The 25062-nt window shown below is 40.0% G+C and overlaps 2 protein-coding genes and 1 long non-coding RNA gene across 3 annotated transcripts in view; 1 reads left to right on the plus strand and 2 right to left on the minus strand.

Annotated features, from left to right (window-relative positions):
- Positions 1-1158: 1158 nt before the first annotated feature.
- On the minus strand, positions 1159-12720 carry LOC102295102 (adapter molecule crk). Its single transcript, XM_005916069.3, has 3 exons — positions 12156-12720; positions 9334-9938; positions 1159-5687 (listed from the first exon to the last, which is right to left on the minus strand). The coding sequence occupies exons 1-3, from the start codon at positions 12373-12375 to the stop codon at positions 5553-5555; spliced, it is 960 nt and encodes a 319-aa protein (XP_005916131.1). The 5' UTR covers positions 12376-12720; the 3' UTR covers positions 1159-5552.
- Positions 12721-13781: 1061 nt separating this feature from the next.
- The window catches only part of LOC102294615 (smoothelin-like protein 2), a 14814-nt gene continuing 3533 nt past the window's right edge, over positions 13782-25062 (minus strand). Inside the window, exons 3-13 of the mRNA XM_042218304.1 lie at positions 22784-22850; positions 22597-22707; positions 20828-20959; positions 18650-18859; positions 18416-18565; positions 18227-18289; positions 18051-18108; positions 17820-17945; positions 17619-17733; positions 15801-15952; positions 13782-14194 (exon numbers count right to left, since the gene is read on the minus strand). Coding sequence (XP_042074238.1) covers positions 14068-14194; positions 15801-15952; positions 17619-17733; positions 17820-17945; positions 18051-18108; positions 18227-18289; positions 18416-18565; positions 18650-18859; positions 20828-20959; positions 22597-22707; positions 22784-22850 — 1311 coding nt within the window. The 3' untranslated portion in view covers positions 13782-14067. The remainder of the gene's footprint in view (positions 14195-15800; positions 15953-17618; positions 17734-17819; positions 17946-18050; positions 18109-18226; positions 18290-18415; positions 18566-18649; positions 18860-20827; positions 20960-22596; positions 22708-22783; positions 22851-25062) is intronic.
- On the plus strand, positions 14113-15807 carry LOC121814103. The gene is made up of 3 exons (XR_006054077.1): positions 14113-14211; positions 14661-14733; positions 14842-15807. It is a non-coding gene; the product is annotated as an uncharacterized LOC121814103 (long non-coding RNA).

Here is a 25062-nt window from a genome sequence, read left to right on the forward strand (position 1 = left end):
AAAGAAAGAATATACACGAATAAGTTAAAAAGTTCCGGAATATAAATAAAATTAAAAAATAAGCTAAAGAAAATAAATAAAAAATAAAAATAAATGAAAAAGTAATGAAATACAGTTAAAAATAATTTAAAATATAAGATAAAAAAAACCTTATGAAAAACATTTAGAAATAAAATAATAGAAAAATAATCAAATAAAAAAACTGAAAAATACAAAAAATACCAAGTCTCAAAATAAACTGTCCTTTAAGTAAATTCAAAACCCTCCAACACCTTAATGTTAACGCCTTAATAATTCACTTACACTCTTCATTGAAGAGTGCAGTTGAATTTGCAATCTAACATGTTAAGAAAGCACAAAGAAGCACTTTATTTTTTTATTATTATTTTCCAAATAACTATATTAATAATTACTTTACCAAAAGTATCATAAGTTAGTAAAACTGAACTAAAGCTAAATGTCGAGACAAATTTTAGTTATCTGAAAAAATATGAAAGGATTTTTTTTTTTTTTTTAAATGAAGCCTAACCTTAAATAATACAATGTACTAAACCAAAGATAAACTGATATACACTAGAAATTACTGTTTTAATGTTAAATTTTTGTCTTCATAACCAGCAACAGGAGGCTTGAGTCCCAGTATTTATTGATACTGGGATGTCTTTGTGACTGAGTCCCAAATGTTTGTATTATTCCCACCATCCATCCTCTTCCACTTGTCCAAGTCTGTTTGTATTGTTGTGTAATGAAAACTAAAGCTAAAGCCAAACCTTTTCTGTAGAATGTGCATACAGTAAACCTAGCATTTATAAACCCTGAATGTAGATAAACGGAATAATTTCACACACCGATAAAGTGCACCCTGACAATTACGTGTATATTTATTGACTAGGATACATTGATAGATTACACACTACAGAAGATAAAAAGCTAATTTTGACTTCAAAATAAAAGATTTTGACTCATTGTACAATCTCCTGAAAAGAAATACAATTTTTGCTTGTTCTGAAATCACCACTAGATAAGGTGCATGTTTGTAGGTGATCGGTCTTTAACTAATGTGGCAGAACTGAGTAACAGTGAGGTGAACATCCCAAAAATCAGCAGTAAACCAGAAAAGGAATCACAAACGACCGTTTGAAAAATAAAAAATCACCATTTCACACCAGATTTTATATTTGTTTTTAAAAGAAGCTTTCCATTTCACCCCACAATCACCAAGACAGCAGCAGCAGGTTTCATTTATGTCACGTTCCACACAAAGCACTCAAAAATGTCTCCTTTGGGACGTGGAAATATTGCATGGATTTATTAGTGCAGCACAAACGGGGCTGTACATACTGTATACGGTTATAAAACATGACATTAATGGTGTACAAAAATATTTTCCATAAATCTGAATCTCAACAAAAGAAATATGAAGGAAAATTATACACAATGTAAACTCAACACAGCTTCTGCACTCTTAAATGTGTTTGAAAATTGTGTCCAACCTCCCCACCAACACACAGCTGCGATCATTTAACCCTCACGTCATACTTTAAAGCACTTTAAGGACCCCCGTAGGTTTTATCACTAAACGTGCCTCTGATGGCATTATTATAGATTTATTACCGGTATTTTTAAAGTTCTGATTCAACTTCTTGCATCGTGTTTTGGAGACGTCTGCCTTCTCTTGAATAGAAACTAAACTGGACTCGCCATGTGAAGCTCCAAGCGCACAGAAATTCATATGAAAAGCACATAGCGACATCTCCTTCCAAGAATCAGAATCATTTGTTAACCACACACACACAGAAAATAAAATAAAACAAATAAATCCCCAACAAATTGTTGTGAGAAGCTTCATGTAGGGCACTACTTTTTCCTTTCTGCCCAACCACACAAGCCTGTGCAGAAGGAAGTAGTGAAAGTTTTTTTCCTTTTTTGGTTTCTTATTTAAAAAAAAAAAAAAAAGTGTGTGTGAAATACAATAAGAAAAAATAAAGCAAACAATAACTAACATAGAGAAGATTTCATTTTTGCTCTATTTGGTCATATTTCTCAACATTAACCACACCCCTGTATAATAATAAATTAAAGATTAAGACAGCCAGTTAAAGACTAATGACTAAAACTACCCGTGAAACCAATAAAAACCAAACTAACTAAATACTTTCAAAACTAAAGTGAAATAAACAAACCCTTTCTGGCTACTAGCTACTAAACTAACGAAAAAAAATATTAAAAATCTGACAAGTTACAACCTTTAAGATAGGTATGCAAGTAACTAGCTTACAGATACTGCTGTCATACAGTTACACACAAAAAAAGAGTGAAAGGGAAAAGAGGAAGAAAAAAAAAAGCAGACAAATGTTTACCTCCAATTACTCAACTGATCTGTCCCCTCATTTCCCCAAATTTAAGGTCAGCGTTTCTTTATTTTTTTAAGCATTTCTTTTGCCCCCCCCTTACTGCACACATTTGGACGGTAGGGGGCAGTTACCTCCTGGGGGAATGCATTTATGTAGGAAGAGGTTTATTCACAGGTGAAAGTGTAACAGTTACCGTTTCCACATCAAGCACACTACCCTGACACTGGAACATCTGCACGTGTCTGTTTTTGGATGCTCTGAGAGCGACGTGGCGAGTTTAGTTCCATAATATCTGAGAGAAGGCAGGCGTCGCTAACACTGGGGTCGACATAAGTGGTTCTCAAACTGCACAGGTGTGGGCAACAAGATGAAAAATAGTTCTGTGTGTATTTTAGGGAGTCTGTTAGTTGCACTGGACCATCTCCATTGAGATAAAAATTCTTTTTTGGACCACTCTTCCACATTACTGACAAATTCAAACTGTGGGGTGTTAACTTTTCCCCTTCCACAGAGTTTGAGAACCCCAGATCTGTACTGCGAGGTGTGAGGTGAACATCTTCTCATCCTCCGTCCCCTAATAACCATAGGAGGGACACGTAGGCATCATTTATCGCTTTAGCTCCAGGGCAGGTCTGAACTTCTTAATTTTGGAGAACCAGAAAAATAACATGCAATTCTGGGTGTGTCCTCGAGACTTCAACTTCAAGCCAGTCACTTCCCAATTTAACTTCTCATCTTTTCCAAGAACAAATATAAGGCAGGTCCGCGGAGGATGCGGACCCTCCCTCGTGACCAAGAAAAACAAAACAAAACAAAAAAATCTATGTGCAGCAGGGGTTCCTGTTTCAGTAAGCACTGCCAGCAACTCAATCTTTGAATGCATCCTGACAAAGATGATAAATGAGTTTCTGACCTGGTAAAAATACAGGGTGCAACCAATCACACCCCCAATTTAAGACTCTTCCCCCCTCTCTCACACACTCACACACACACACACAGTGTTTTATCAGTTTCAATGCCACTCACCACATTTCACAACCATTGTCAAGTCTGCACTAACGACAAAATTTACAAAAAAAAATAATAATCCCAAGTTGCTGATTCCTCTCCTCGTTTCTGAGAACAAACATGTCCTTAGTAACAGATGAGTTTCAGGTTTCTATTTATAATGCCACGGTGCCAGCAGAACTGTGAATGTTTATAAAAGCTTTGTGTGCTCAAGATGACAAACAAAGTTACAGCAAATGCCATCCATGGCACCCTTATGGCACGAGAAACAACATGAAAAAACATGTCCGTTTTAGCAGTAATACTTTTTTTTGGTGGTGGATTTTATCTTAAAAGCGTCTCCGAATGACTGTCGTATCAGCCCACCAGGATGACAAAAATAAAATCCCTCAACCTTTCTCCTTGCATCCTTTAATAAAGCAGCCTCACGGGATTGTTCCTTCCTCTGTGACAGGGTGCTCGTTTTGTTCTTTCGCATTTCTGCGTCTTAAAAGAGAAAAATAAAAAAGGTGTACACTCTCTGGCCATAAAAAGTAAGAGAAAATCAGCATAAAGAGGGGAAACGTTTACAGTATTTAGCATGTAAGGTGTGCATGTATATAGAGTTAATTCTATAATATTATTTTCCACTTTTTGTACATCAACAACAAAAAAAGAGGACTTGGTTTGTAGTGTAGGGTGTGGTAAAGTGGTGACGCTGTCTCCACAGGACAGTCATCAGGTAAAGTCTTTGTTGGTTTCACTCTGAGGTTCACAGTCTAGCACAAGGAAACAAAAAAATCTCTCACAGACACACACATCTGTGAGAGCCGCAGTGTTTTATCTCCCGTTTTATCTCCATTTCCCTCCTGCAGGTGTCAGTGAAAGGTAGTGGCTGGAGATGCACGGATACAACGGAGAAGAGGTGGAGGATGACTCTGCTGTGTGATGTGATGATTTCAATACTGGGATGGAAGCATGTAAACCGGGGTTTGACTGATATCGGTCACCTGTGCCGTCTTTAATACGTTTTCTATTTAATACCTCTGTTAAATAGGAGGTATTAACAGGTTTAGCTGTGTTTGATCAACATGCTCAGAATCAGTACACTTGTGTAGCATCAAAGCCCTCTGAGCGAGGGGGGGGGGGCTTTGATACCTGTATTTTGGCTCTGACATTTCCAGTTTACACAAATTTACTACAAGTACACAGAGCTGAAGTCCACCAGAGTGAAGATACGTCCTTGCTCAAAAAGACAAACCTCACATTAGTGGACTTTGGGGTTAAAAAGTGTTAAAAAGATGTGGACTTGACAGTAACAGCTGTGGTTACAGGCAGACGTCATCATTAGCTAGTCTAATAAAGAAATGTGTTAAGGTTATTGGCTGGGCCTGATATTATATAAACTGTGCCCAACGGGTGAAAATAAGATTAAAAACGATTAAAAAGTTTACGTTTTAAGGAAAAACTGTTGCATAAGCACAACAAACTCACTCATACCAACTACTTTGGCTACCCCATTCTTGCATAATTATAGAGATTGGATACAAAGATTGATCGGGACATTACTGTGACAGTTTATCTGATCACATGTATTTAAACAGTGGTTTAACTTTTGGATTTGTATTAAAATTAAATATTACTTTAAATTGGAAAACCTGAACCTGAGTACGACTGCAGGTTTCGGTTAAGATAAAAACCCCATGTTTCCTCCAACCTGAGTGAAAACTTTAGGTGTGTAAGCACGCTAAAGCAAAATCCTATTGTTCTTATATCTTTTAAACTATGATTATACAAAAAAGTTTAGCAAGTTCTTGACTTGTTTGTTTCTTGGTCGCCTCAAAAGGGTTAAATAAAGGCCTTTCTCGTCAAACCGTTAACGGACCTTCCAGTGTCATCCTGGATGAACCAATACATGCTGCCATGTACTTCAGTGTGTCTGCAGATGAAGGGCAAGCCAGCAGTGATGTTTCACAATGCAGGCAAACCGATATCAGTCCAACCACAGGGTGAACTCTTAATATGACTGGGGTTCATCAAAAAGACATTAGACAAGATCAGCCAACACATCACATGTTGGGGTGGGCAGGAAACACTGACCAGTTTAGCTCAGAGTTTCATATAGTGTGTGCTTGCAGAAATCTTCTATTCCAGCATGACGAAACTGAAAGCAAGGGGATGTGCTGGAGGTGACGGGAGCGCCTGCGCTTCTCAGCTCTCGTCGTCTGGATAGTACTGTTCCAACAACCGAACGTGGGTGAAAGGAAAGTGGCCTCGTTTGCCTTTGCATTCACCCTCCCATTGGCCGTTCACGTTGATCTTGGTCACTTTTACGGTGTCCCCCACCTGTTAAATAATAAAAAGAAAAGAAAAGTCAGGCATATTCTGCAATCCTTACACGTCCTCTTCACGCTCTAAATAAACTGTGACACATGCAAGTCAAAGTTATCAATACAAGCTCAGCGTCTGATTTCTATCAAAGCCCGCAGAAAGAAATGCATTGATGTGACATTGATTGACCCATCTTCACTTTACAGCTGTAGAGCAGAGAAACCATACAGGCCAAATTACAGGACTTCCACATTCGTCAGCTTTCATCTGATAATCAGATCCGGCCCGTTTGATCCGCTTCATTTACTCAATGAGATGCTGTGTTCGTGTTTGGCTGAATTTTTCCTTCCTAGTGTGAGTGACATATTTATCCCATGAAGGTCATTTTAGTGGACACAGAAGCTGGAAATGGACACCAGATGCAATTCACATTTTTCATAAATTAGATATAGATTTGGGTATATTGGCCTTCAAAATACTATGAAAGTTAATTCAATATCAGCTAATACATTAATAAAAGGTTTTCTTTTTACTCCTTAGAAATTAGTATCACCCCAATAATCCAGCCTCAGTCTTTATTAAATGCACAAATAGTCTATATTTGGATACTGGCTGCAAAATTTCTGCCAACCACTTTAACAACAGCAGACATTTATAAAACAGTGCAATGCCATCTCGTCTGCTTTACCTCACACCATCTTCCACTTGTGATAATTCAAACACTGCAGTGGCTTCTGTCCTTACCGATGAGAGTCAAATAAACAGTGGATTTTAAGCAGGGGGCTCTGCTGACAGCAGTTCATTCAAAGACTGGATGCGCCAAGCAGATTAAATTTACTTTAGCTGTCTTTTTTCTTTCTTTTGGAACTACGCATCATTACTGTTAATTATTTTTTTCCGTTAAATCAGTTCCAGCCAGTGTTGGGGCTGTTACCAAACATGTAAGTTTTTACCTTTTAAACACTCACAAATTACTTATTTACTCCTTGTAGAAAGTAAATTCTTACACTGCTTATTCCATCCTGTGAACTTCCCAGTTTACAGTGTAACACTAAACCTTTCATATTGCTGTCAGAGTAATGAGGACACGCAGAAGATCTTTCGTTTGGGTGGTGAGGGACACAAAGTCAGCCACTGAGGAGTTTTGGGTCCAGACTAATGAGTGTTTTTCACCATAAAGCCAGAGTCTCAAGGGAAATCGCCAGAGAACAGAGGCCTGGGTGGGAATGAGCTTGCACGCCTCGGGAAACCTGCACAGCAAATCAAAGCAAACTACCAACGGCCACAAGCCGCCAAACACAGACAGAGGGAGAGATCCTCAGTGATCCGGAAACAGAGGCGGCTCTTAATAAGCCTTCCTCAGGTTTTACTTACAGAAAACCTGTGAGTGTTACCTCCTATATATAGTAGGTCTGTATGGTCTTGGCTCGCACTCAGCATTTACAAACGACTGAAAACGCAGCGCTGCAAAGCCAAAAGGCATTAATACCACACGCAAACAAGAAATCAGAAGCATTGTAAGGAAAATAAATGCAGAAAGATTCATATTTTTAAATCCCTGTTTGTTTGTTTGTTTGTTTGTTTGTTTTTTAGTTCCATAATTGCTGGAAACAATCGTAATGAAATTAAAATCCAGTTACCGGCCCTGCCTTAGATTAAAGGACGTTATCAGGTCGTCACAGCATTTGGCTTTGCAGACCTGCCATCATGCTCGCTGTGGTGAGTTGTTGTTTCTGGCCAGAGCAGTTTGCACTTAAGGCTACGTTCACACTGCAGGTCTTGATGCTCAATTCCGATTTTTTGATCAAATCCGATTTTTTTGTCTGCTTGTTCACACTACAAATAAAATGCGACAGCAAACGCTCTCTAGTGTGAACGTTAAAAGCAGCCCGCATGCGCAAAAGAAGACGTCACACACAACGCGCTCTGTTTAGACCCAGACCAAACAATATTGTTTGACTAATGGCTGTTAATATAAAGACTTCAGACTTTACGTTTCCCAATTTTTGCTTTAAGTTATTTTGTCATTTACATAATAATGTAGATAACCTAATAATGATCCTTATTGCTGTTTTAGAGAGGAGCGGTGCTTCAAAGGATAGCTGCAGATTTCTGTCAGAATCTGCAGGTTATACAGTACAAATAAAATGTTCACGTTGTCTTCCCAACAGTTTCACTAACATCTACACTTGATGGCCAGGAAGCGTTCGCGATGTCTTCTCGGTCTTCTGGATAATTGGCGTCTGTCTTGTGTCAGTGACGTAAAAGACGGATTTAATGCGACTTGACCGTTCAAACAGCAGTCGCTTTCTAAAACATCGGATATGTATCGGATTCAGTACCACATACGAAAGTGACCCAGATCGGATATGAAAACATCGGATTTGTGCCGTTCACACTGTCATACCATGATCGGATATGGGTCGCATAGGGTAAAAAAAAATCGGATTTGATGCGCTTTCGCCTGCAGTGTGAACGTAGCCTTACTGTCACATTCTTGCAGCTTCGTGCCATAAATCAGAATCACTCCTCAGAAGCTTCACATCTTTTCTCCTGCATATAAAAAGAAATCCTGGAAATACTTTTACTGTCCGGCGGTTGCAGTATTGCTGTTTAACTAGCTGTAATTTCATTAAACTGTTCATATTCCGAATCACAGACTAATGTAATCAGATTGTAGCCCACTGCTACAGCTCAATGGAGCACATCAACTATAGTTCCATCGACAGACAACGCCGATTATGGTCAACATGCACGGCGATGTGCTTCACTACAGTTTCACATTGCATCTCCATATACAACGACCATTTCCAACACAGACGTGTCTGGGCGTGCACACACAGGTTCACACCTGCAGAAACACCATCCATCATAGTCAAAGGAGAGAAAACAGCAGGATATTTCTGACTGTTGGACTCGTTTAAGCTGGAGATGCTCTCATATCTTCTCCTTGACTCTTCCCCACCAGGTATACTTGTCAGTGAAAAACTGAGCTGTGTGTGAGAGACAGGTGAGATCTACACATAAGAAAACAACCCAAACTGGCCATACAGTACACCTATACGAGGAAGGTAGATAAGCATGTTTGGGCCAAACACTGCGCATTATGGAGGGTGGATAACCTCTGCCGCCTAGCACGGATGCTGTTGACAATTAGCAATCCAACACAGGTAACAGGATGACTGGACTATGGAGCAAATCACCCAACCCTGATATCAGAGCTGAAAAAAATAATGGAAAAGCTAAAAGTTTAGTTGGCCAAACGGCAAACGTGTGCAATGTGGAGACACTGAGTCCAGATTACTGTAGAATGTACTATTCAGTACATCACCACAAAGCAACTTAAAAGCGTTGTGCTCCACTGGACCTCAGTGGTAATGAATGTTCAATGCAACTTTCACATTAACCCATTGGGCTGCAGTGTGTGCATGAAGAGAGGCCACTGTAAAGGATCTATGTCTCCACTCTGAATGTCCTCATGCTCGCTGTCAGCCTGCATTTGTAAAGACACAGTGTGCGTGCTCACATGCATGAGTAAGCCATTATAACAATCGGGACAATCTACGCCGCCTCGGCTCGGACCCTTTTGAAAGTGGAAAATAAGGGGGGGAGAGTGATTCACAATAAACAAGAGGAAAGTAACTGGTCATAAGATTAGTACCTCCAGAGCCAGCGCCGTCTTGTCGTAAGCGTTGGGCACCCGCTTCTGAATTGCCCGGGCATAGACCGGCCCGTTCTGTAGGTTTGGGAGCTGAGTGTTGACCACAGGCTGAGCATACGGGCCCGGTTCCCCCAGAGCGGTGGCCTGAGGAGAACCTGTTCCATCTGTGCTGCCCATTACCCCGCCAACATGGCCGCCTTGTCCGGTCCCTGCGGGTACCGGACTAAGACTGGCTGCAGTGGGCGAAGAGGGTCGGAACCTTTCCACATAAGGCACAGGGATCATCCCGACTCGGCCCTCCTGGTTCTTGGCGTGCCACCACTGCTCCTCTGGTTTCTCCAGCACGCGCAAGATGTCCCCCCTGCGGAAGGGGAGGTCCTCATAGTCGTTGCCAGGGAAGTCAAACAGTGCCCGGACATATTCGCCTTCCTCGGTCTGCTGGGGAGGTCCGACAGCAGGGGGGCTGATGAGGCCTGACTGCCTGCCTCTGTTCACAGGCTCTATGAGCGTTGTGGTGTCCAGGTAGTGGATCTTGTAGAACTCCAGCAGAGCCGGCAGCCCATCAAACTCCTGATCCCCAATCCGAAACCGAGAAGGAGCCAATCCTGGTGGAAGAAATGAGACTTTATTAGCTTGCTGAAAAATAAAAAAATTAGGACAAACCCCTATTTCATAATAAAATAATAATAATTTTGCCACCTAGCCTGTTTGTTTTTTCTTTAATAAACACGTTAAGCTGTGCACACATAACCATTTTAGTGAAAGAGATGAAAGAGAAAATGAAAGTGTGCAAAGAGTCATGTGATCAATGTTACCTAATATAACTTAATAAGCAGTTATATAAATCTCTTGATATTAGAAGACAACTAATAACAGATATGAATAAGACCAAAGGCAGGTAGGTTCCTTTAGATCGACATGCAACATTAACAGTGATGATACTGTATTGTGATCGTAACTGCAGAATGACTGTCCAGTGCCCTTCCCTCCCATCCTCAGTAGTCTGAATTCTCAAGTACATTTGCCAAATAGTGTACTGAGCAAGCACACAAGTACAAACTTGGTGGTGTTAGAGAAACACCCACTGAAGTGGAGCTGTCCACTGTGCTTGTGCTGTTGGTGCCTGTGGGAAAATTTGTCATGTAACAAACTGACACATTAGACCTGAGCAGATTGTTTTTTGAGGGATAATAAAATTGACAATGCATCAATAAAGGCAAACAGTATCTAGCCTACTTCTCACTGATTTACCAATTTCCACGAGGGCTTGGTACAGCCAGCTAAACGACAGAAGAGAAGAGCAGCAGAGCAAGTTTCTGCAGGGCGTGGATTCAGGAATGACTCAATTATGACACTGTGTTACTTTGAGTTCAACTGTCCTGACTCAAACAGCACCACAGCTGAATTAAGCACTTGTTTGTCATTTCAAAATAAATGTGACAACTATGAGGTGAATCATTTTGCGTACAGTCTTTTACCGTCTATGAGGCCATCCCCTGATTTACTACTGGGAAACAAGACACAGGGAAGTTCAGAAAGGACGAGGATTGTGCAACAGCCATTAAGAGCCTCAAGCACAACGGCAAAACCTGCAAGTACGGGTGTGTGTGTGCAATAGGGCCTGATCACAGACATTCCTGAAGCACCAATCTGACCAGTCATCCCCCCGTTGTGACAGCGGAACTTCCCCAGTTCATTCAACCTCTGCAGCAGCAGCAGCAACAGCAGCAGCAGTAACCAGCTCACCTTACCTCTTTACCTGCTGAAGGGTAGTCCTGCTGCTAAACAGGGACAAAACACCGCCAAAAAATATATTACCCTCAACAAAAACAGCGGCTGAATGACTAAAACGCGGTTGTTTACTATCCCTTAAAGAAACCTCCATCAACCACACATGGGGATTAGATTCAATAACACTACTCACCTTCCTTTTTCAGTTAAAAGCAACACTGACTCACAGAACTTAGTAAAACTATATACCAGTTTTAAAAGACAGCTTTAATAATCACGGAAAGTTATAAACCTACATGTTACTGTACATATATGTTAGTGGCTTTAGGGAGGTAATGTTAATTAGACAATTCCAGAAAGGAGTTCAATGTTGCCTGAGGAGTTTGTGGGCGGATAGTGGAGATTTATTACATACATGCCGACTTTTTAAAATAGTTTTAAAAACCCAGAAAGATGTAGATTTATAGGGTAAATAGGGGGAAAACATTTTGGATTTAGTAAAATCTTGTTAAATAGGACAATTCCTAAAGGTAGTCTGGCTGGTTGGCGGAAAGAGGTGTGTACAGCATACCTACAAAGTTTTGTTTTGCATCCAAGATTTCATTATTATATGAATAATGATTTTAAAACTCAGCTTCAAAAACACTAAAATAAATAAATGTGTAAATCTCTAATGGTAAGATTTGAGTGCTTGTGGAGTTACTCTGATTTTTTTAAAATTGGACAATTCCAAAGGGGAGTCTGGCGTGGCTTGGGGATCGAGTGGGCGGTAGAGAGGTGTGTAAACCACATGTATAACGTTTTGTTGAACAGAGTGGTGATTTTTGTTATTACAAATACGCCGACTTAAAAAAGAAGCCTCCAAAACGCGAAAGGGTTGTAAATTTATTTGGTAAAACCAGGATATATTTGTGGATCTACTACTGTCTTGATCAATTAGACAATTCCGAAAGGGAGTCTGGCGCTGCTTGAAGAGCGAGTGAGCTAAATCCTAGCAAAGCAGGTTTAAAATGAAAGTACTCCTTATGTTAGAGCCAAGGGAACACGAAGAGGGTCAAGTTCAGTTAAAGTGAGAAGTAGACCAACGTTACCTGATCCAGATTGTCTGTTGTTGCTGATACTGTTGACGATATAATGGGACACTCTGGAGTTCTCCGACACGGAGAGCACGTAGTCTCCGGGGATGGTTATCGAGTCCCTCACGAGGAAAACACCATGTCTCTGTCCCTGTAAAAGAGAAACCGCCTCCTGGCGGCTCAGTCTCCCCCAATACCAGCTTGCACGGTCTTCGGCATCAAAATTACCGGCCATGGCTGTGAAATCCCTTCCAAGGCTTGAGGCCTTTCCCCTTCGCCTCTCCCTATCCGCAACTCATACAAAAACTTTGGTTGACTAACACTCCCGTTGGAAAAACGTCACAACGGCACGATTTTCGTAACGTCTAAGCGTAATATCAAGGGGTTTATTTCGGCGGAACGAATTCTGCACCACAAATCCAAATTATCTACTATTTGTTGTTTAAAATAACTAAAAAAAATCATAACTATCGTGCAACAAGAAACTCCAAGGCTGAAATGGCGGATCTAGGGAAAAGTTGACCTCATCTACCGGAAGGGATGCCCGGTCAATGGGAAGCGGTGCGTTCACGCCCATTAAAAGATTGGAAATCTACCAAACGAGCTTTCATCTCCGTTTAAATTACGGCTACATTTAATGCGGATGCCTTCTGTTTATATTAGTTTGCATGTGTTTTTTTACTGATTATGTCGTCTTTGTCTTAGCTCACAAATGTACAAATTTTAAATCCTTGACATGACTGGAAGCCAAGCATCGCTCACCGACCGTAAGTTTATGTTGAAACAACAAAGGCACCACAGAAATTAAAAAGCGTTAACATTGTGAAAATCGTAAAATACATCTTTTGGGTTTGTTAGTTGTTGGTTTGTTTGTTTGTTTTTAGCATTCTTTAAGAGATCAAAATAAACTTAATATAAACTTTTGTTTATATATTAATACCGTCCTTGAATGGACTTGCACCAAATAAGTATGCCTCTATAAGAAGGAAAACAAAATATTAATAAAGATCTTAAATCTCATTAGCCTTTTTCTCAGGTTAGTTAGTCTGATGCTTAATTTCTTCCCGTATTTTAAATCACAAATTAAATAATGAATTAACCTCCGTCAGTTTTACCACCTACACCCAGGCCTGATTACTGCCACATCTATTGAATCAAGACTTGACTTAAACAGAACCTGTCTGGCAAAGTTAGGGACATCACCAATTTAGAAAGGGTTACAAATCCATTTCCAAGGCTTTGAGACTCGAGCGAAACAAATTGAGAGCCATTATATACAAATGGAGAAAACTTGGAACAGTGGTGAATCTTCCAAGGAGTAGCCAACATAATCAATGACTCATCCAGGAGGTTACAAAAGCAGTTCTTAGTGAAGGGTGGCACAACCAGTTATTAGGTTTAGGAGAAATTACTTTTTCACATAGGGACAGGTAGGTTTCCATAGCTTTTTTTGGATTAATTCAAGTTATCTTTGTCTATCAATAAAATTTGTTTGATGATCTGAAACATGTAAGTGTGCCAAAAAGGGGGGGGGGGGGGGATTCTTGATAATCGCAATATTTACAGTATATTTACAGTAAGTTACACCCCACATGCACATTAGCCAGTGTGCAGCCTATTATAAGAAAAGGACATTGCTCATTTGCAGACAACGCTTCCTTTTATTACATGTGATGTTTGTGTCCTTATTTGATGTGAAACAGCCACAGGAAACTATATTTTAAGAAATCCACTATAAATGCTGAAGAAACTGTGGGAAGCAGGTGAGTACAGGTACACACACACAGTATAAAACTGATGAACATATTTGTGATTGGCCACAGACAACTGAGATTTCCTGTTAGCTTGCTTCACTTTAGGCTCAAAGTGTTCACAGCACACCGTGGTCAGCGCCATGTAGGCTTCGGGACGTGCTCTGATTCAAGAGTTATTCAAACTTCTTCAGGTGGTTGTAGAGAGACTGGACGTATGTAAACACACACATGGGGTCTGGCTTGTCCCCCATCTCCAGCATGTCGTCCACCTCGATCAGACGCAGACAGTCAGCCTGCTCTCTGAAACAGAAATAAAGGTGAATAAAACAGAAAGCAGTTCAATAAGCAATAAATGTATTTGCATATGAACAAAAACTAAAACAGCCGCTCTTTTTTTAAAGCACATCCAAATGTGTACGACTGTAGATTATTATGTTTTATGAGCAAATCAATGCAACGTAAAATAGGAGTAAACTAGTGGCTGTTGTTGCCAGTGTCATGTTTACATAGTTCAAAGTTGTTTAGGATGTAAGCAAACAAAAGAACCCTCTCATGTAATTTTTTTAAAGAGTTAATAAATGTAATGAATAAATCTCCAGTGGCCACACCTTTGACAGTGCTGTTATTCAAAGGGTGATCTTCACTACACAAACAAAGTTAATGATTTATCAATTATTATTAATTTCATGACTAAACTATCAATTAGTGATGAAAGATTAATCTATTTGTTTGGGTATTAAATTTTCCCTTCTTTTTCTTGTAACAGTCATGCTAATGCTGAAAGTGATGTTGAAACAGGAAATACTAGTGGGATTCTTGAGAGAGGATGCTTCACTATGGTAACCAAGGAAACAAGCCCACAAAACAAGTGGAAAATGTTACATTTTAACCAAAACCATGAACGTCCTTTTAGTGCTTAAACTGATACATTTATCTTCTTCTTTCAGCTGCTCTCTTTTAGGGCTCACTACATCATCTGCCTCCATCCCAACTTGTCCCACTGACCCCGCCGTCTGTCTCCAGACTCTTTCCTGTCACTGGTGCTCAGTATGAACCTGCCCGTGTTTGAATCATTATTAACTGCTAAATTAGACACTTAGCAATTAGCACTGTGTTTGAAAACATTAGCAAAACAAAGGAATCACCGCTATGATTTCCTATTGGAGCCATGCTACGTAAATGAAATAAGTCAAATTTTTAAAAAAATACAAATACATTTTTAAAAAAAAGCATTTTTGTGAAAAATTAAAATGTGTCATCTCTGGGTTTAACATGATTAATTTAAGAACTATATCCTGGAGGATTTTTAGATGATAAAAACTGTAATCCAGAAATCATTTTTAGAGTGATATTCATTGAGAATAAGGTTATACATTTATGGGGGGGAAAGTCCAATATTCACTGAGACTCTTTGAATTTACTTCTCACATGTAAGGCTTTAAAATTCCAATCTCCCTTGTGTTTTCTCACAAATTTATGACTTTATATTTCCAAATATATCAAGCTTTTTTCCCTTAATTATTTTAATCCAGTAAAACCTGAACTGAATTGGCAGAAAATTGTAATTTTGTTTATCAAGCCTTCTGTAAGTATCAGAATGCATATATTAGTTTTCATTTTTGTAATAATTGCTATATCCAACCACTTGGGCAATTTATTCCTCACAGTTTTTAAATCTTAAACAAACCAAAGTAGGTTAGAGTTAAAAATTACACTGATGATGTAACGTTTTCATAAATTCATGTATCAAATACGATACACTTGACGTTACAGGGTTAAACCTGGTAAATTTAGTTTTTTGTTGCAAGAGTGTCACCTCTCCTGGCTTCAGCAATTTATTATTCCACCTAAAACAGACCTTTTATCACACTGCACAGTCACTCAGTGGCTCTTCGACCCAGCTTACTCTGCGGTGGTGAAGGCCAGCTCCAAGTTGTGTTTGCGGTTTGAAGGGTCCAGAGAGTTGTAGTCAAACTCCAGAGGGAAGAAGGAGTGGACCAGGGCGCAGAAGGCCATCCCATCGCTCCAGCTGGACGAGAAGTTCTGAATGTCTATGTTCTGAGAGAAAATAAACAGTCATGGGTTTCTTTTTCATTTATTTATTCACTCAGAGCAAAGCTGGCAATATTCACTAATACACGGTATCTCTTCCTGATGAAATTACCAGCCAGAAAGCTCAAGAGGTGAAGACCGCCCGTCCATAAAGTTCAATCTTTGCTTTGCTATGAACCTCTTTATGGATACAGCTTATTAACCAAGCTTTCTAGCGGTAGCTGATAACTTGGCACGCAACCTGAAAAAGACTTCATTTTGGCAAATCGAATGAGTCCAGAGTGCAGCAGCCAGAGGTCAACCACTGGTTTGCCAGATCCCATTCTGACACCTTGAGATTGGTGTTTTCAGATCGGTGCTGTCTTTACTGTCTTTAACTGATGTTTTGCAGATATGTGACCACTAACCATGTGACGTTAACTTGTCCACCATTGTGAAACTCACGGTGACAGTGTAAGACCAAGTGACAAGAAAAATTGCCAACCAACTAAGTGATAGGCGGAGGTTGATGCAAAAATGATTGCCAAAGCCTCTGTCACACAGATCTATAGATTAGCCCCCAACCATCTGGAAACTCCTGTTGCTAGCGAAAGGTATGTATTCTCCAACTGGCTGGCAAAAATGACTGCGGTCATAGTTTGAATGGAAGTGATGGACGTCTCTAAAACACCGTCTAGCTACACTCCAAGCTGTAGTGAAACTTGAAAAAGTGCAACACAGACCAAAAATGCAGACAATTTGCCTTCCAAGTAAAAGCTCCACCTTTTGAAACATGTTGGTCGCAGCACTAAAGTGAAACTTATTCTGAAGGTGAACCTTCTTGATTTACGGTTTGCATTGCACTATTTCAAGTTTTACTATTGCCCAGCTACTTGTTAGTAAGTATTTGCAGACAAACACAAAAAAACTAAAGACATCAGGGGCAATCTGGTCACAATTAATGCAACCACTAGGAAGATTTTTGTGAAAGACCTTCTTTGAACCTAGTTTCACCCAGTGAGAGCCAGAAACCTCCAGGAAATATTGTCAACCAGTCAGGGAATATACACATTTTTCCACAGCACCAGTGGTTATATCACATCTAAAACCCTCCTAATAACCGAGGAAAAAAGGGCTTCCCATTGAACTTTGTGATTTCCTTCCTCTTTGGAGCTAAGAGTCCACCCAAACACAAGAGATATCAATGGAAAGACCAGGATTTCTTCTATTTATTCGATCAGGACTTATTAGGATAGCTCAAATAAGTCAAAAGATATAGACCAAAAACAAATGTCCATTACAGAGGACATAAATGAATAGGCTGGTTCTCAGGAGGATATGGCAGGCAACTCTGGAACAACCTCAGTGAGACTAAAACTTATCCCCCCCTGGTGGCTGTTAAAAAGAATGCAGGTTCAAGGCATTTCCACAGATCCATCTTTTCCATCTATCTTTTAGATGTCTGTCGTCCAGAAACCAGTGGGTGACATCATGGTGACTACACCCATCCTTTATATACAGTCTGTGGAAATAACCATCAGATACAGTACTGGAGCAGAATGGTAGTTTTATACCTTTATTTTTCCCCCAGCTGTTACAAACAATGAAGCTATTCAAATGTTCAAGTTTTAAAAATAATGATAGAAAAATTAGTTTTAGAGCTACTAACTGGAAGAGATCCAGCTTGTCATACCTGATAGCCAATGGTTTTGGAGCGACACCACTCCAAGAGGATCTGTTTTATACCACTGGCACTGGACACGCCAAAGCTCTGAGACCGCTTCAGTTTAGGCTTCGAGTCTTTTGGCCTGTTGGAGACAAACACAGCTTATTTTATGACAAAATAAAGAGGGACAAAAGGTGAAAAAGCAGAACTTATTTTGTATTCTGTTACTTTATAGGCTCTGAGTTCATCCTTTCAAACAAGGCTCGCTTTGCTTGAGCGCCATTGGAGCGTGGAAGCGTTTGGGACTTTATCACGTCCTGCTTAAAGTCGCCCCCCACTGGCTTGTTCGCTCTCCTGTGGAGAAACAGCGGACGACAACACGAAACATCAGGATGGAGTTGGATGAAGTTTGACTGAAGCAGCCATTCAGATTAATCAGGGCTGTTGATTACAACTTACTTCTCCAAATTAGGTGAGAAGCCAGATTTTATGATTGATTTGGAGGGAAGTAATTTTTCTGTAAAAAAAAAAAAAAAAAGGGGGGGGGGGGGGTGGCAACAAGTGATGAGTAGGCATAACCAGAGAGAACTCAGAAGCTTCTTTTATCTGTTTTAATAGGCCTGAAGAAGCTTTACCTGCAGACTGAGGGAAGCTCACACTTCTCTTTAAACTGGGGCTGGGTGTCTTAAGTACTGGCACTAAATTGAAAACAAGAGTCAGAGTTAAAGGAAGATACAACATAAAAATAAATAACAGGTAATAATAACTGTAAAAATAATGGAAATAGGAACAGATGAGAAGCAGACGGCCTCGGTCAGACTCACCACGTTTAAAGGGATACTCTCCAGGTTTCACTGCAGCGTCCTGTGAAGCTGAAAGGCTTGAAGACTGAACCGTTAAAGCAGACGAAGAAGACTCCGTGTTGGGTTTGGTCATGGCAGAGAGAGGCGAGTGGGGCTTGGCTTCACTGGTGTCTAAAGAGGAGATGAAATAAAGCGTGTTTTAAAAGTAGGGGGCCAAACAAAACACCGTTGCTGATACTTCGGCAGTGCACGCACCACGTCTAAATGGATATTCGCCGCGCTTTATCGTCGGTGACTCTGGCATCGAAGGGTTTGGCGCTGAAACCGCTTTGGGATCAGATTTAGATGAAGCAGGAGTGTCAGAGCTGCTTTTGGTTAACACTGTGAGAGGAAGATGGGGGAGAGTCTGAGACACAGAGGCTGACTGATCCTGGGATGCCTGGGACCTTTGTTCCTTCGCTCCACCTGCACAGATGGAGATGATACAGCATTAAAACAGGAAAGAACCTAAATCACTAAAAAACCTAAAGTGTAAAACACTTAAAGACACTTCTCCACGGTTGGGTTCACAATGGAAAAAAAAGTCAAGACTAGGTTTTCCTGAACCCACACAGGCCCAGCCCTGATCCAGGTCTGACCATAAGCTTTAAAGAGGAAAGTTTTCATTCTAATCTTAAAAGCAGTGTTTTGCATTTTTCCCTCTGAAAGCAACTGAAACCGTTAATCAAAATAGTTGCTGAATAAATGTTTGTCAATCAGCTAATTAATAAACTAATTGCTAAAGTTTTAATACAAATATGTTACCTTGAAATAAAAATGATTTAACAAACATGACATCTTCTTTCTGTAGAAATGTTTTAGACATAATTGTAAAATATGTAATTCAGACAAAAACTAACTCTTAATTGTGACATTGTAGCATATGCAGGAAAATGTTAGCGAAAAAAATATGTTCACAGTAAAAATATGTCTACATATTATGACGGTAAAAATTAAAATAATGTCTTGTTTCTTAATTTACAGCCACTAACTGTTTCTACTACGGAGATCTACTGTTTTGGATTTTACAGTTTATTTCTGCTGCCATTTTAAAGTTTTTTAACAAACGTTTTTTTACAGTGTCGGAGCTGGCTGTGTTAAAATATGTTCAGAGTTTCTGTGTGAAATCATCTGTAAGCACCACATTTTTGATGATCCTTTTCATATTTTGCATGCTGTAAGTGTGATACAGATTCTCTGCTGCAGGAACATTTTTTACTACAGCTGTTCCTGACTGTACCAAGGACTGAGCGTAAACTTAGAGGAGATCCTGCTTTTGCTCTAGCAGCTCCAAAACTGTGGAACAATCTCCCTTTAGAGATTAGACAGGCCTCCTCTCTGCCTGTTTTTAAATCACTCCTGAAAACCCACCTCTTTACCCTTATTTAATTAAGTTTTGTGCTAATGCTAGCTATTACCTTTGGATACTTCATGCTAGACTCTAGCATGAAGTATCCAAAGGTAATAGCTAGCAGTGTGTATTGCTCTAGCAGCTAGAGCAATACACACTGAGTAGCTTTCAGTGTTAAATTGAATGATTACCTCTAAACAGCTGTCCTGTTAGAAATAAATGGCAGCAGTGAAAGTAGAATAAATAGATCAAAAGATTAAAGGTATTCTGCAGTGCTGCTCTCTTGCTGTTCTTCTCTCTCCATCACCCTTTGCTGTCTCATTCTTATTTTTAAAATCTTTTTTGGGTATCTTTATCCCCTGCTCCTCTGATGATGTGTCTGACTGAAGTAGGCAACACTCAGCAGGCCAATTTTGAGCACATGAATGATGAAATTACACATAGAGCGCTCAGAGCCTGGAACAGAAAGCGTACCAGTTGTCTCTTAGTGTGACTTTAGGTTTTGTCGAGCCAAGAAAAAAAAGAATGGATTTGTTGAAAGTACTGCACCTCTCTGTCACAGTATAGGGGTGCAAAGATCGTCTGATACTGCTGACACGGATGCTGCCTCACTCTGTTTTCCTCACTTTGTCGTAGGTGAGTTTGTTTTCGCTGATGAAATCATAACTAAGCTAAAAAAAAAGGTGGATTTTGTAACCAACAGAAAGTTAAATTGATCCAGGAGTTTGCTGAATACCTACGGACCGTGAAAAAAGACGCCACCTCGTCAATGAATTAAAACTAAAGAACTAAAAATGACTTCATGTGTTTATTTTGCACTTCATATATTTCATGGTATCAGCTAAATTGTATAGCTTGAATGACAGGTGAACTTCTGCTCTCTGTATTTAAAATCAAGGCCACTTATGCATAGACATTTTCATATTTAATTGAGGACTAAATTCCTCCAGGCGCCCTGACCTGATACTTTTTGTATTATAAGGTGTGTCCATGTCCTCGAGGTTAGCATCCTAACAAATAATCATAAAGAGAAACTAACTGACCTCTTATAAAAGGATATTCTCCGGCTTCGCCTGCTGCTTTAGGTGCTGCAGACTGAGCTGGTTTAGCTGCCTCTGAACTGGCTCTAGTTGTCATGGCCGTCACCGGAAGATGAGGCTGGGGTTCATCAGCATCTGAAAAAGAAATAATCCAAAGTCCAAATGGAAGTGATGGCTTTTGTTGTAGTTTGTTGTTGTTGTCAGTAGTGTTCGGTCCACAACAGCAGTCGTCTCAAGGTGCTTTTTACTGTAAGGTAAATAGTCTAGTCTACAATATTAGACAGGTTCCCCACGTGGAGCTTCAGAGTTGGCTTTTGACACTGGAAAAAAAACCCAAAAATTGTGCATTTACAGTTGCCATGCCATGCTAAGGATTTGTTTGATAGCACTCATCTCATACTCAAAACAAGACGAAAATCCAAGAAACTCAGTGAAGATAGAAGAAGGAGAATTATAGATTTACACAAGCTGGGAAGGTCTCTGATTAATTTCTAAACAACTGCAGATTCCAAGGTTATTAGTTCAAAAATTCTATATAAATTATATGGATGTCCCACCAATGTGCAGAGAGAGAGGAAATTGGTTAGGATGTTCATGAACAAGCCAGGAACCACCAAGGCTCAAGCCTGCCATGAACATGAAACTGTTGGAATACCAGCACCTCTGTCCACAGTGAAACGGTGCAGAGAAAGAAGCCTCTGCTCCAAAAACGATTCCTTAAAGCTTGACCCAAATCTGCAGCTGCCCACATCAAAAAGCCAACTGACTTCTGAAGAAACGTTTTATGGTCAGATGAGGCAAAGATTAAGCTATCTGGCCACAATGACAAAGAAAAGGTGAAGCTTACAAACCTAAGAATACCGTACCAACTTTCAAGCATGGTGGTGGTAGCATCATGCTCTGGGGCTATTTTGCTGCCAGAGGCACTGGTACATTATAAACAGTGGATGGAATAAGAAAAATGCAAAACTACCTCAAAATAATTCAACTTCACCTCAAATAAACAGCTGTATAGTTGAAACTGAGTGTTCCAACAAGACAATGATCCCAAGCACACATTAGAGCTGGTTAGCTAAGATTGAGTTCCTTGAATGGCCTCGCCAAAGATCAACCTCAACCTATTGAACATTTGTGGACTATGCTTAAAAACAAAGTCGATCGTGGGAAATCAACCAATTTAAATGAATTTTACCAAACAGAGGGGTCAAATATTCAGTCGTGAATGTAAAGAAGCTTGATGGATACCAAAAGCAACGTGCATTTAACCAAATATTAGTGAGCATGTATGTATAAATAAAAGAACAGATTAAAAAAAAACAGCACTAAAAAACACAAATTACCATGACTTTCTTCCCCAAGATTAGTGTACATAAACTTCTGATCACAACTGTAAATACAATCCACTGCAGTGCACAGTTTTACAGCTCAGTTTTAATGCCAATATAAATATCTGCAAGCGCAAACAACATCTGGGTTTTATGGCATGGAATAAGATGGAATAAGTATAACCAGTGAGAGGAAATGCATTTTAAAATGGGATATTTTGGATTCTGTGAGGTATATACAAAACACTGCAAGCAAAATACAGAAAAATATTTGGTTTTGTGGATATCATTTCGGGTTTTTTAGACTTGCATGCATTTACTTTGTTCCCTGGTATTATAAACTGTTTCAACGTCAGTGTAGCAGATGAAACATAAAAGCTCAAGTTTGAGCTGAAGATCACTTTAAATGTCTTTCTGTAAATCCAACCATAGAGGACATGAACTGACCGGGCCTGCTGGGCGTTTCCACAGATGAAGACTCTGAGGTCAGTTTGGTGATGGCGGTCAGAGCTCGGTGGGACTGAGGAGCAGCTTCTGCAGCCTGGGTTACATCAGGGTCTGCAGAGAACACGAACCCAACAATGAAACCAGCTTGAAGAGTAAAATGTCTGGATGTGCAGGTGAAGCTGCCTACCTTCCTGTTTCTCTTGCGCGGTAGTGGCTACATGAGCGATATTCTTCTCCCCTCTTGCTTCAGTTCCCTGTTTAGGTGAGGCAAAGAAGTCAAAACACCCACTTCTTTTATTTTGATGAACAATTATAAACTAACATTATCATTACTGATGATGTTTTGATGCATTTTCAGGGTTCAATGATCACTTTGAGGGAACGTCCAATAAAATCATCGTTGCTTCATGTGGCTGTGTTTGTAAGAGTGGAGATATTGGACATTAGCATTTTGGAAAGCATGAAGGGGTGGGATGAGGAGCAAATGAGTCGATCATTTGCATGTTAAACAAGTTATGCAACATATACAGTGTTTATATTGTGTTTATACATTTGCGTTGGTAACTTTATTCACTGGACCTCTCACAGTTTGCTTTTGTTGTGCACAGCTAAAATTAATTTTAAACCTTTATCACTCATCGCAAACTTGTTTGTGTGTGCGCGTGTCTGTGCTCACTTCTCTGGATGTGTGATCTTCAGCTGTTAACGGCTGACAGCTTCTCCTTTAATGACAGCTGTGGCCAACAAACCCGTGTTCCCACTGAGAGGCTATTTTAGATTTTGCAATCAGCCCCTTTGCAAGAGTTTCCGCTGCACTCTTCTTACGTCCCAATATAGCCCCAAATGGATGCTTTGGAAACCAGAGTTAGGTTGAGCAGCTTCAACAGCACCTAAGTATATCAGCACAAAGCTTTGGCCTGTATTCAGTCCACCTCCCACCCCGGAGCCTTTTGCTTTCCAGAGACGAGCAGTGCTCATAGCACAGCGTATATATCCAGTCTGTCATCGAGAGGGAGATTAGCACCATGATCATCTGAAGGCTCCACAGTAGCTGATGTCTGACTCCGTCTGACCCTCGATAGTATCTGCAACCTCTAAATGGGTTTACACCCAACAACCTCCTTCTTAGAAACATGCTTTGGTTAGATACAAACACAGTGGTGGCTATCCCTTACAACACAGAAAATAAAATTATAGGTTCAAACCTCCTGGTCAGCTTGGGCTCAAGTTTGCAGGGGGTGCTCTGGCTTCCTCCCCGAGCCCAGTGATTTACCTGAATTAGCTGAAGGTGTGGATGTGAGCATGAATATCTGTCTGTCTCTGTGTTAGCCCTGTGATGGACTGGTGACCTGTCCAGAGTGCACTACACCTCTCAAACAGTCTCAAGTGGGATGGGCTCCAGCCCCCTGAAAACCTAGCTCTAGAAAAATTAACAAGATGGATGAATGGATGCAAGCAATCAAGCTAATGCACTTTTCTTAACGATAGATTATAACTCCCTTCTGGAGTTCCACTCAGCTCTATATAGCATTTTAACTTCTTTAACCTCATTGCTTTGGTTTAATAACCTTTTGATGTTCTCTTTAGTTCCATGTATCAGTCACTTCATTTTCAACGTGCAGTGAGAGTTACTAACAAGCTGATTCATAGAAAACTCATGCAAAGCATTTTAAAAAGTATTTATTAAGTGTGTGTTTAGATTCTTCAGATATCTTCCAGTCGTGTTGTTTCCAGTCTGCCGGGTGTTTATAGGTATTATTTAAGAAGTTGAAGTTGAGTATGAACATCTGGTGTTGACAGCAGAGATTTCCTGCTGGTCACTAAAGACACTACATCTTAAGGCACGTGGCTCAGGCAATAAACAATAACTACTTGAATGACAGCCACTGTTTTCGAGTACAGTCTCTTATCCAAGCGTCCATGGAGCCAGATTTATTTTATCCAGTCCTACTAACTGTTTATCCTGGATAATATGAAGAGTGACGGTAGATCAAGCAAGTTAAGAAGCCATCTCTGAGGCTGAAAAAGGAAGACTAAGTTGAAAGTGGCTGAAAACTGCAGGTCCTCTAGTGGCCACTTGGGGTTGCCTCCAAAAGGAAGTGAAACCCCATCAATCTCTTTACATCAGAAATAAATAGTCTGGTGCAAAAGAAGGGTTTGATGTTTATAGCTAATTTTAGCTAACTTTAGCTAACTTTACTGGGGGAGATTTTCTTTGAATAATGAGGCTTAACATTAGGAGCGTGGCCACCTTTATTGACACTGACACTTTGTTATTGACTGCTGCCACTTCTGGAAAAAAAATTCCACATAACAGCCCCCCAAAAATGCGGTAAGTCTGCATATCCATATCCAGAACACAGTGAGTGATTTACCGTTAGTTACTTCCATCTTTTATATACAGTCTCTTTGTTAAAGTTGAAAATGATGGAGTAAAGAATCATGTGAGATCATTTAAAAACTTGG

This window comes from Haplochromis burtoni, unplaced genomic scaffold (genome assembly GCF_018398535.1).
Source record: "Haplochromis burtoni strain Fernald_Lab_line unplaced genomic scaffold, NCSU_Asbu1 Contig_17, whole genome shotgun sequence".
Taxonomy (NCBI): Eukaryota; Metazoa; Chordata; class Actinopteri; order Cichliformes; family Cichlidae; genus Haplochromis; species Haplochromis burtoni.

Bases quoted from the DNA above. Each gene is read 5' to 3' on its own strand.
- LOC102295102 (XM_005916069.3), bottom strand. From the start codon at position 12,375: ATGGCCGGTAATTTTGATGCCGAAGACCGTGCAAGCTGGTATTGGGGG. The intron at 9,939-12,155 runs GTAACGTTGGTC...TTCTTCCACCAG, and splicing joins CAACAGACAATCTGGATCAG to GATTGGCTCCTTCTCGGTTT. The intron at 5,688-9,333 runs GTACTAATCTTA...ATTATTTAACAG, and splicing joins AGACGGCGCTGGCTCTGGAG to GTGGGGGACACCGTAAAAGT.